The 11225-nt window shown below is 46.3% G+C and overlaps 1 protein-coding gene across 1 annotated transcript; it reads right to left on the bottom strand.

The window, feature by feature from the left end:
• Window positions 1-3063: 3063 nt before the first annotated feature.
• Window positions 3064-5611, bottom strand: HSPA2 (heat shock protein family A (Hsp70) member 2). Its single transcript, XM_033137398.1, has one exon. The coding sequence runs from the start codon at window positions 5358-5360 to the stop codon at window positions 3456-3458; it is 1905 nt and encodes a 634-aa protein (XP_032993289.1). The 5' UTR covers window positions 5361-5611; the 3' UTR covers window positions 3064-3455.
• Between the last annotated feature and the right edge of the window lie 5614 nt (window positions 5612-11225).

Raw genomic sequence — 11225 nt, 5'->3', positions numbered from 1 at the left:
ATGCTTCAGGTTAAGAACTTTGCTTCAGGATAAGAACAGAAATTGTATTCTGGCGGTGCAGCAGGAGGTCCCATTAGCTAAAGTGGTGCTTCAGGTTAAGAACAGTTTCAGGTTAAGAACGGACCTCCGGAACGAATTAAGTTCTTAACCCGAGGTACCACTGTACTGTCAACACTGACGGGCAGCACCTGTCCAGGGCTTCAGGCAGGGGGCATTCACAGCCCTCTCTAGACGCTGAATTAATGTTCCTTGCTCTCCTAAAAGGGCTCTGCTGATTTCAGTTCCAATTTCTGGTAACCAAAATCTGATTTCCTCTTTCTCCTCCTCCTCCACCCCACTTTCATAGGTTTTCTTGATGCCTTTATTGTCATGTAAACAGAAACTCTTTCCAAGATAACGCTTGAAAGAGCAAGCAACATCAAGCCTGTCTGTTCTCATCCCAATGGGTGTGTCAAGCATTTCTGTTCCAGCGAGGGTATGAAATATCTTTTACCACCATTGGAAGCTACAAGAGCCTGACTAAGGGAGTAAATCCCACTGAAGTCCACATGGCAAGGTTTGGTCTAGCCCCCTGTAAAGCCTAGAATCTGAAGTTTCACCAAATGCCAGAAGAGGCTGCCTCTCCTTACCCCTCACATACCAACATGCCCCTAATTATATTATAACTTTCTGGAGATTTTAATTGTAAGACACTTTGGGAACCAATCTTAGTTGAAATCAGGGTATAAATATAAACACAGACTACTTGCAATATATCTGTAGCCTCGCATGGAGGTCCTCAGATTCTTCCGATACTGATGAGAACACAGAGAACAACCATCTTACTGAAGCCTATCAGGTCTAGTTTAGCAATAGGAAACTGCAACTGTGTACACAGCTCATGGCTCCCCAATCCCAAGAATCCTGGAAACTGTAGCTGGTTAAGGTGCTGGGAATTGTAGCTCTGTGGGAGTAAACTACATTTCCCAGGGTTCTTTGGGGAAGACACGTTGCTTTAAATGTATGGTGTGAATGCCGTTCCTTTCTGCTTCATGTAGGCTGTTATTAAAGAAAGATGGCTTCTTACACTAGTTTAATCTGGATTGACAGGAAAAAAGGAGGCTGGACAGGGGAGCAAGTGAAGGCAACTATCCTCCAGTGAACTTAATTGGTCAGTTCATAGCAGCATGTGAGAATCTATTACGTTCCAGAATCTCTCAGTAGGGGGGCACCTAGATTTACCAGAAGCACCCTCAAAAACAGCCTACCAGGAACTCTCCAGATGTTTGGGACTACAACATCCATCAGTCCCAGCCAACATGACTGTATGATGACTCAGGTGGCATGAAGGCCAATGAGCAGATCTGCCCCAATCAGCCAAGCATCATATAGCCATTATAGCTGGGGCTGATGTGAGTTGTGGCCTTGAACATCTGGAGGGCTCCTGGTTGGCAGAGGCTGCTCAGAACTTACAGCATATGCATGCAGCCTTAAGATGGAACCAGCTGGACCCCTCTGTGGCCCTCAGATATCTATGTGGGTTCTTTCAAGGAAAACAAACACTGAAAAAGCAACAATGGTAGATGTGCTACTTGCCACGCAAAGCATGAAAAAGGCACTCCTGCCAAAATCTCATCTATACACCTATATTTAAAATGTATGGGAATCCTCCCACCCATTATTTTATTTTATCTGGTAACCCTATAAGGAAAAGGAAAAACAAAACTAAGGACTTGGCATATGCTAGAAAATGTCCACTCCAGACAGACTTCACTAACAGTAACTAGGCTGTAGAAATAACTATGCAATAGGACAATGAAAAATACCTATGTAGGTAGTAACCTAGATTTAAGTTTTAGCTGTGCTGTGATTAGTTGTTGGAAATAATACCTCCCTACGTACCCACCCACACTGTACTCTGTTACATTTCTAGGTCACTCACCAAGGCTCCTGGATCCAGACTGTTTGGGGAATCCTTGGATTGAACTGTTAATATCCAGAATTATGATTTTTTTTAAAGGTATTTGAGACGTGGTCATTTTTTCCTTCCAGATATATTAACCATGTTCAGCCACCTAGTCTTTATTCAAGAATCTTCCAGTTAAACCATCCCACCAGGACCTTGTCAATTTTAACATAAAATCAGTTAAACCGGAGTTTGCTACAGCCCTTGATTTCACCATATGTGGACAAGATCAGCTCACAACACAGAGCTCTTCTGCTCCACTAGCTAAGCAGTTTTACAAGCTGTTAACGTTAAATATTTCACAAGGGTCACCACCAGCACTTGGGAAGTTATTACTTCATGAGTAACTAGGATCTCCCCAAAATAGTTATTACGATTAATATTACCCAGCTTGGTTCTTTTTGCTGTTCTGACCCCATTTGTTTCATCCCTTCAGATAGATAAGATACCAAAACCAGTTTATGCAAGCATTTGCATCTGGCTCCACCCTGTTAGCAAACTGTTTTTATGCAGTTGTCAGCTCCTGAGCTGGTTTGATTACATAGTAAAGCTAATTATAAAGGAAAGCTCCTCTATTAAGTATTTTTAATAAGGCTCTTTAGTTTCCCTGATGTATGAAACCAATTAGCTTTGGACTCTGCCAGAAGTAAAACACTTAAGCTGTTGAAAGGATCTATGTTTTATGACATTAGACCAGATGGCAATTGTGCAAAAATCTTTAACCCATTTGAGTGTCTAGTTTTAAAGATAATCAAAACAAGGCTTAACTGCAGTTAACTGGGTGCCACTTTTTCCTAACAGCTCCTGTACCTTTAACAACTGCATTACTGAGAGGTGACTTGTAAATCGTGTCCCAGTACATATATACAGTGACAGAAAGGTTTACTACTGCATTTCTGTCTGGGTTTTTTTTAATCAAGGTTAGTGGCAAAGTTGTACCAAGTAGTAACAGACTAAGCCAGACCACCAATAAAATATTCTTCCTGTAACCCAACAATCATTTCAGGAGTGCAAGTGCTTAACTATTTTTCCTGCTAGAGCACTTAAGTAAAACCCACAGTTGCTACCGCTTCTATCCCATAAACCATTTACTTTTAAAATGAAAAAGGAGGGTATTGTTAAGCTTCAAGTAACTTTTTATTACCAAAATTTTAAAATAACCAGACCAAATAGTTTCAAAAAGTAAAACCTTTCTTTGGGGTATGTTTTAACATTTTCCATGCTCTCTTGAAATGGTTCTCCCTCAATTGTAATGCTCAAGTGGATACTTTAAAAAACAGTGAACATAAAGAAACAGAAATATACAGACTAGCATGGATATCTGAATACAAAGACAAACATTATCTGCAACAAACTTTTAAGCTGGCTTTTCTTCCCCTGGTAGAGAGCAAGTTAACAACCTCCTCCCATACACACACACACAGGAAAATCCCTCCAGCAATAGCACTGACTGAAGAAAAAGGGAAGAGCAGATGATGGCAATTGCTCTTATAGTCCAGTCTATGGTAGTTTAGTCTACCTCTTCAATGGTGGGCCCACCGCCTGGAGCCCCCGCAGCTCCTCCAGCACCCTGGTACAGTTTAGCAATGATGGGGTTGCAAAGCTTCTCCAGCTCCTTCTGCTTGTGCTCAAATTCTTCCTTCTCAGCCATCTGGTTGCGGTCGAGCCAGCTGATCACCTCCTGACACTTCTCAAGCACCCTCTGCTTGTCCTGCTCACTAATCTTGCCTTTCAGCTTGTCATCTTCCACCGTCTGCTTGATGTTGTATGCATAGGACTCAAGGGCATTCTTGGAAACCACCCGTTCCCGGTTGGACTCATCCTCTGCCTTGTAACGCTCTGCTTCCTGGACCATACGGTCAATGTCGTCTTTGCTGAGGCGGCCCTTGTCATTAGTAATTGTGATCTTGTTCTCTTTGCCGGTGCTCTTGTCCACCGCAGTGACATTGAGTATGCCATTTGCGTCAATGTCAAATGTGACCTCAATTTGAGGAACACCGCGGGGGGCTGGCGGGATACCTGTCAGGTCAAACTTGCCTAGTAGATTATTGTCCTTGGTCATGGCCCGCTCGCCCTCATACACCTGCACCAGCACACTGCTCTGGTTGTCTGAATAGGTGGTGAAGGTCTGGGTCTGCTTGGTGGGAATAGTTGTGTTGCGTTTGATCAAGGCGGTCATCACACCACCAGCTGTCTCAATACCCAGTGACAGTGGTGCCACATCAAGAAGCAGAAGGTCCTGCACGTTCTCTGACTTGTCCCCCATCAGGATAGCAGCCTGCACAGCAGCGCCATAGGCCACAGCTTCGTCAGGATTGATGCTTTTGTTGAGTTCTTTGCCATTAAAGAAGTCCTGCAGCAGCTTCTGGATCTTGGGGATGCGGGTGGAGCCACCAACAAGCACAATCTCATTGATTTGCCCTTTGTCGAGCTTGGCATCACGCAGGGCCTTCTCCACAGGCTCAAGGGTGCCACGGAAAAGATCGGCATTGAGCTCCTCAAAGCGGGCACGGGTGATAGACGTGTAGAAGTCAATCCCATCAAACAATGAGTCAATCTCAATCGAAGCCTGGGTGGAGGAGCTGAGGGTGCGCTTGGCTCTCTCACAGGCTGTGCGCAGCCGCCGGACTGCCCGCTTGTTGCCAGCGATGTCCCGCTTGTGCTTGCGCTTGAACTCCTCCACAAAGTGGCTCACCATGCGGTTGTCAAAGTCCTCCCCACCCAGGTGAGTATCGCCTGCGGTAGACTTCACCTCAAAGATGCCGTCTTCGATGGTCAGGATGGAGACGTCAAAAGTGCCACCTCCCAGGTCAAAGATCAGCACGTTCTTCTCGCCGGCGCCACTGCCTTTCTTATCCAAGCCATAGGCAATAGCAGCTGCCGTGGGCTCATTGATGATACGCAGCACATTGAGCCCCGTGATGGTGCCAGCGTCCTTGGTGGCTTGGCGCTGCGAGTCGTTGAAGTAGGCAGGCACCGTGATGACAGCACTCTGGACCTTGCGCCCAAGGTAAGCCTCGGCTATCTCCTTCATCTTGGTCAGCACCATAGAGGAGATCTCCTCAGGGAAGAAGTTCTTTGTCTCCCCCTTGTACTCCACCTGCACCTTTGGCTTCCCTGCCTCGCTCACAACACGGAAAGGCCAGTGCTTCATGTCAGACTGCACGGTGGGGTCGTCGAATTTGCGGCCGATGAGGCGCTTGGCGTCAAAGATGGTGTTGTTGGGGTTCATGGCCACCTGGTTCTTGGCTGCATCCCCAATGAGCCGCTCGGTGTCCGTGAAGGCCACATAGCTGGGCGTGGTGCGGTTGCCTTGGTCGTTGGCGATGATCTCCACCTTCCCATGCTGGAAGACCCCCACGCAGGAGTACGTGGTGCCCAAGTCGATGCCTATGGCAGGCGCTTTGCCCGACATGGTTGCAGGAACGCGGTCAGGTACCTTTCGAAAGCTCCGCCGACTGGAAAGTCCTTCACGGTTTTGGTTTTAGCTTTATCTCGCCCGCCGCTTCCCTCACAACGAACGCTCTCGCTTTGGCTCTGAGGCGCGATCTGCCGTTGCCGTCGCCTTCGCCTCAGTTTTTATACCCGCGGCGCTCCCGCTTCTGGAACCTGCCAGAACGCGCTCGGCCAATCGTGACGCACACCGCGGACCTCTGACCAATCGCTCCGCTATGCCTCCTTCCCGCCCCTGCCCGTCCCAACCAGAAGTTTCCACAGGGCTCGAGATCGGACGGAGAGGATTGATGTCACCGGCAACCAATAGGGGCTCGGAGGGACGAAAGCGTTGGCTCTTCGAGACGCCTTCTGGGAGGCCGTTATGCAAAATAGCTCGGGCGCGCCCCTCAGCGGCTCGCGACCAAAAAAAAAAAAAAAAAGTTCCGTCATCTTTCTACTTAACTTTGAAGCTCGAGCGCCTTCTACTTGCTTCTAACGGCGTCGGGAACATTCCAAGAGCGCGCGCGCGGGGGGGGGGGGGGTTACGATGACGCAGCAGGATGAGGGGAAAGGGGGAGTTGACTGAGGTAGATGAAATAACTGAAATAAAAGCAATATTTGAGGGAAGGGTTGTTGTTGTTTTTTTAAGTCCCCAACATCGTGTTTCAGGCTCACCTTCCAATGCTGTAGTTGTAACAGGAGAAAAGACGGTCTCTGAGCAGTCCAGAGTGCTTTTGTCCTCACCTCACATTTCAACGTCATAACTAACTGGCCATTTCAAAATGGAGCCCTTTTTTTTGAGAGATTAATATAACATACCTTTTGTCAACCTGGTGCCCTCATGCTGACATGGTGGGAATTGTAGTCCAAAACATAGAGGGCAAGCTTTTAATACTGACATCTGTTACCACTGTCATTATTCAGTCCCGAGATGCGTGAAGTAGTGAGGAAATTTGCAGCCAAGCATTTTCCGCAAGCAACCACATAGTTGTCCCTGTGTGTAAAGGAGTTACGGCTTCTCAAAGCAATATGAAAATGGCAAATCCAAGGGCTTTCTTTCAAAGCTAGATCAGGACTCCCAGCCCCCAAAGAGCAATACAGATCAAGGCAGAGGCAGCAAGTGCCAGAAGTGAAAGAGGGTCGATGAAGGAAAATAAACACAATGCAAGGAAAAGGTACAGATTTGGACAAGGGCAAGTGTGCAATTTAAGCGATTGCAGTATGGCTGTGACAGGTAGCTGAAATATCTGTGCTCACAGGTGCTTCCTGGGAATAAACACTAGGGGACGACAGTTGTCTTCATGCCTTGTTTGCAAAATTTTGCAAAGGCATATTGATGGCTGCTGTTGAAACAGACTGATGGACTAGAGGCATGCAGGCTCAAAAGGACAGGACGATGGGCAGTTAATATGGAGAAAGTGGTGGAGCAGGGTGTAAGAATAACGATGGTGGATCTGAAATGTCAGTATTTGGAGGGGAGGACAGGAACGTGTGCACCAATTAGTGGAAAGGGTAATATTGAGATAGACAGGCATAGGCAAACTCATCCCTAGCTAACAGGACCAGTGGTCAGGGAGAATTGTAGTCTGAAAACATCTGGAGGGCCGTGTTTGCCTAAGCCTGCTTTAGAAAGAAATTGAGCAGCAACCCAAAGTGAAAAGTGACAACCAAAGAAGAAAAAGGAGACAAGCAGTACTGTGCTGTACAGTTCCTGATTTATAGTGTGGGGTTCGTATTTCTAGCCTGCATGCCACTGTTTGTAATTCTTATAAATTCAGCTGAATGTCAAATACCATCTTTAAGCAAACAAAGAGCTAGAGAGGAACTTGACCTTTTTTGGTTGTGGTGCAAGAATTCCATCACACTCCTTAGTGAGAAACCAGAAAGGAAATTGGTCACCAAGTGTGGGGGCGGGGGGGGGGGGCGGGCAGGGGTCCAGCTTAAAAGACATCCAGAAAGCATGCGATGTTGCAGACTCTTTGAAATATTTCCTCTTTCAGCAACAGAAATCTCCCTTCAGTGACTCCTTTCCCTTCTCCTGACATGTAAAATAGTAGGCTAAGCTAACCGCTACTTCTCATGGGCATACCCGGGGGGGGGGGGCAGGGGGGCACCTGCCCCCCAGAAGCAAATAATAATAATAATTTAATGGTTATCAGCAGCCTAAAAGGAAAAAAAAAAGCTCTCCTAAAAAAGCTCAACTACTGGTCTTTCTCCCCCTCCCAAAATCTAAATAACAATTGACCTCTGCCAACCAGCAGCCAGCCACTGTGTGTGTGTGTGTTGCGCCAGCTGATTGTTGCAAAGGAGCTTTGGAAACAGTTCCCTTGCATGGTGAGTAGTTCCTTTGCAAGGGCTGAGGATCCTGGGAAACTGAGTTTTTCAGCCATGTGGGGGCTTTCTGTCGGGGGGGGGGAGTTTTTCTGTTTTTTGAAGCTGTTTTTGTTTGCTGTTTACATAATATGGTCAGTAATCTAAAAACGAACCGAACCCCTAAAAAACGGGGCATTCCTCATCCCCCAAAAAGGTCAACAACTTTGAGCTGAACCCTAAAAAACAGGGGTAGATTACAGTCTCTTGGGAGTTGGCCACCCCTGGTATAAGACATGTAACTAGAATAAAAATTTAAAAAAATGCAAGCAAATAATTGTAATAACTACCGTAATAAAGCACTGCTATAATTATATATAATTTTCCTAAAATTTTGGTTTTATTCGCCTTTCTGTGCTGAAATGTCACAACCTGAACGACCATGGCTTGCCCCCCCCCCCAGTTTTGATCCTGGGTACGCCCCTGCTACTTCTTCATAGTTTTTTCACGTGCAAGTGCCTCCGTTGCATTATTAGTATGACTTGTCTCTTTGGAATACCCCCCCCCCCCCAGATTATGGAACATTAGGGTAGGAGATCAGGAGGCAGATAATTAGTTGGGTTTTAGGGTTATGGAATAAGGCTAAAGAAAAGTGGGAAATGGGGCTGGGAGTTGTGGTCTTAGTCATGATCATGATAGGAAGTAAGCAACCATAGGAGCATTGCGGGAGTGAAGACAATGAATTGGCGCTCTTGGTGGCAGGTCTCTGCAAGCTTAGAAGCCAGGCAAGAGTTCATTTCCACAACTTTTATTGCTGGCAAATCGATATATTTTGTAGCAGACCACTTTTAAGCCAGCATTCCCCAAAGACAAAGTGTGTCTGGCTGTTAACCAGAAGCTTGGTGCTTTGAGCCCACCCAAGGTGGCTGTGGGCAGGATTCCTGCATTGCAGGGGGCTGAACTAGATGGCCCATGGAGTCCCTTCCAACTCTACAATGCTATGATTTCCTTTGGAGAAAAATGCCAAATGCATTTAGCCAGAAATATTTTGAATTAATTTAGACAGCATTTTCCTAGGTAGCAGTATTTTCCTAAGTAGCAGCACAATCCTAGATACAGTATGTCTAAGCCACACTGTGGGAAGGGCAAACAGTGCCACTGAGTTCTGAAGCACAAGGACACCAGTAACTGCATATCCAGCCCCTAACATTCTTGTGCCCACATGGAGTCTCTGTGCCTCACTGTATGGTGTGTGTGTGGGGGGGGTCACAATTAGGGCATTGATATTTTTGCATAGGTTTAACTGTGACAATGGGTTGAAGATTAGCACCTTATTATTATTTATAATTTTCAGTTTTATTCATTTCAATAATTTGGGTTCCCAATTACCATAGCTAATAACTGAGGACCCCCTATTTTTCAAAAGCCAAGCCATGGACCCCCTGCTTTTGAAAATGTTGATAACTTTATGGTAGTAACCTCTGCAAAGTAATTTTTGGAACAAAATGTGGGGTAGCCCCTAATAAGCAAAGGATTTTAGGTATTCTAAAAAAACAGACTAGGGCTGAGCGATACCTCGTGATATATCAGCAGCTAAACATTGCAATATTCTGATATATCACGATGTCTGAAATGGGAGATCAGGCGTGGGGATGAGGGAAGGAGCAGTCATGGAGATTGGGGGGGGGGGGGAAGGAGGAGGAAGTGAAGTCACCTCCATTGCATGGTTTGAGGGGAAGGGGATGGGGATGGGGGGTGCATTAAGTCACTGTCAGTGGGGCAGCCAGTGGTGGCAGCCAGCCTGCTGCTGCTTTCCTGCTGACTGAGAAAAGCTGCTGTGCCACAGTACCAGGGGAAGGTAGTGCCACGGTGTCTTGAAGTGAGGGCAATCAGCTGCCATGTTCTCCATCTGCATGAGGGAAGGCAGCTCAGATCAGCAGCATTATGAGCTGAGATCATCTTGAGGTATCAGCGGTGCCTTGAAATCGGCTGCCCTGCTTTCCCTCGCGCAAAGAGCAATATATTGCTGTGTATTGCCAGGTCAAAATCGTTATTACAGTGAGATTTCAAAACCTTTTTTGGCCTATATATTGAAAAACCACACAGCTCTAAGATAGGCCATAAAATTTGTGATATTACCATGCAAAAATGATGCCCCCCCCAAAAAAAAGTTGTGGAGGAGGCAAGGGATGGGGTCGCGGACCCCCTGGGTGCGTTCTGCAGACCCCCAATTGGGAACCATTGCAGTAGGGCTTCAGGCTACAACCCAGAACCCTTATTTACCTTTAAATGCACACTGATAAAAGTAGTTGCAGCTGATGTCACATGTCTTCTGGTTCTCATACTCCTTCCTCTTTCTTTTATTTTTCTTTTACTTATATCCCACGATTTTCCTCCAAGGAGTTCCCAGTGGTGTACAGTATATGGTTCTCCCCCTCCTCATTTAATCCCCACAACAACCCTGTGAAGTAGGTTGAAATGAGAGGCAATGGCTGGCCCAAGGTCACCCAGTGAGCTCCATGGCCTAGTGGGGATTTGAACCTTGGGTCCCCCAGGTCCTGGGCAAGCACTCTAACCACTACACCACACTGCCTCTAAAAATAGAGAGACTATTTAAAGACAACAGCAAGGATTTGAACTCACAGACTCTGGGTATGAAAGCAGGGCCTAATGAGCAGGATGCCTCATTTACCTCCTGTTTAGAGGCTAGGATTGGGTGGGTGAAAAGACCGGGGGCGGAGGGGGGGGGGAGAGGAACAGAGGGAAGCAGCCCCTGCCACTTAATTTTCCAAGTTGTCTTGAGGGCATTTAAAGTTACAAGCTGACAACTATTTGCCAGGAAGTCAGATTAGGAACTTTTGAATAAAGTATTAAGGCAAAGAACTGATAAACGCAGGTTCACTTTTGTGCTGTATGATTGACTTCTCTGGCGAGCCCAGATTTAACACTAACCAAAACTAAATATATAAATCACTTGTTTCAGGAAGGCTTACACTGCCTCAACAGTGGCAGAACCTGCCTGCTTAAAAACTACATAACCTAGGTCAAGACAGCAACAGGATTGCTACCTTCGACAGGTAGAATTTCAACAGATGCAGTTGTGGAATTTCTGCCTCCGATGCTGCTGTTAAATGCACAAAACTGCCTCCTGTAAACAAGTTGGCAACCACACAGCCCATGAGTTGATACAAATTACCAGAAGCACTGTAGCTCTTTGAATAGTAAATCATATCAACTTGTCTTTCTGGGAGTTTTACAAGCTTAGTGGCTACTTCTCAAAGAGAAAATCAGTAACAGCTGACAAGCTTCCCAGAAAGTTGTCCACCACTACTGATTTTCTCTGTACGGTAGTAATATCTTGTTGCAAGGGAACAATGCAGGGTGCATCCTCAGCTTATCCTTGGGGACTGTGAGGCCCAAGAGCCCAAGCCAGCTCTTGCCATGTACTCTTTTGCACCTTAGAAAATGCTCCAGAGTCCCCTGCAACACGCAGCTGTTCTATGGCAGGGCCTTGGTAGCAGCCAAGCCAGTATGG

The sequence above is a fragment of the Lacerta agilis genome, chromosome 1, assembly GCF_009819535.1.
Source record: "Lacerta agilis isolate rLacAgi1 chromosome 1, rLacAgi1.pri, whole genome shotgun sequence".
Classification (NCBI taxonomy): Eukaryota; Metazoa; Chordata; class Lepidosauria; order Squamata; family Lacertidae; genus Lacerta; species Lacerta agilis.
This window is presented reverse-complemented; position numbering and strand designations above follow the sequence as displayed.

Bases quoted from the DNA above. Each gene is read 5' to 3' on its own strand.
- HSPA2 (XM_033137398.1), bottom strand. From the start codon at position 5,360: ATGTCGGGCAAAGCGCCTGCCATAGGCATCGACTTGGGCACCACGTAC.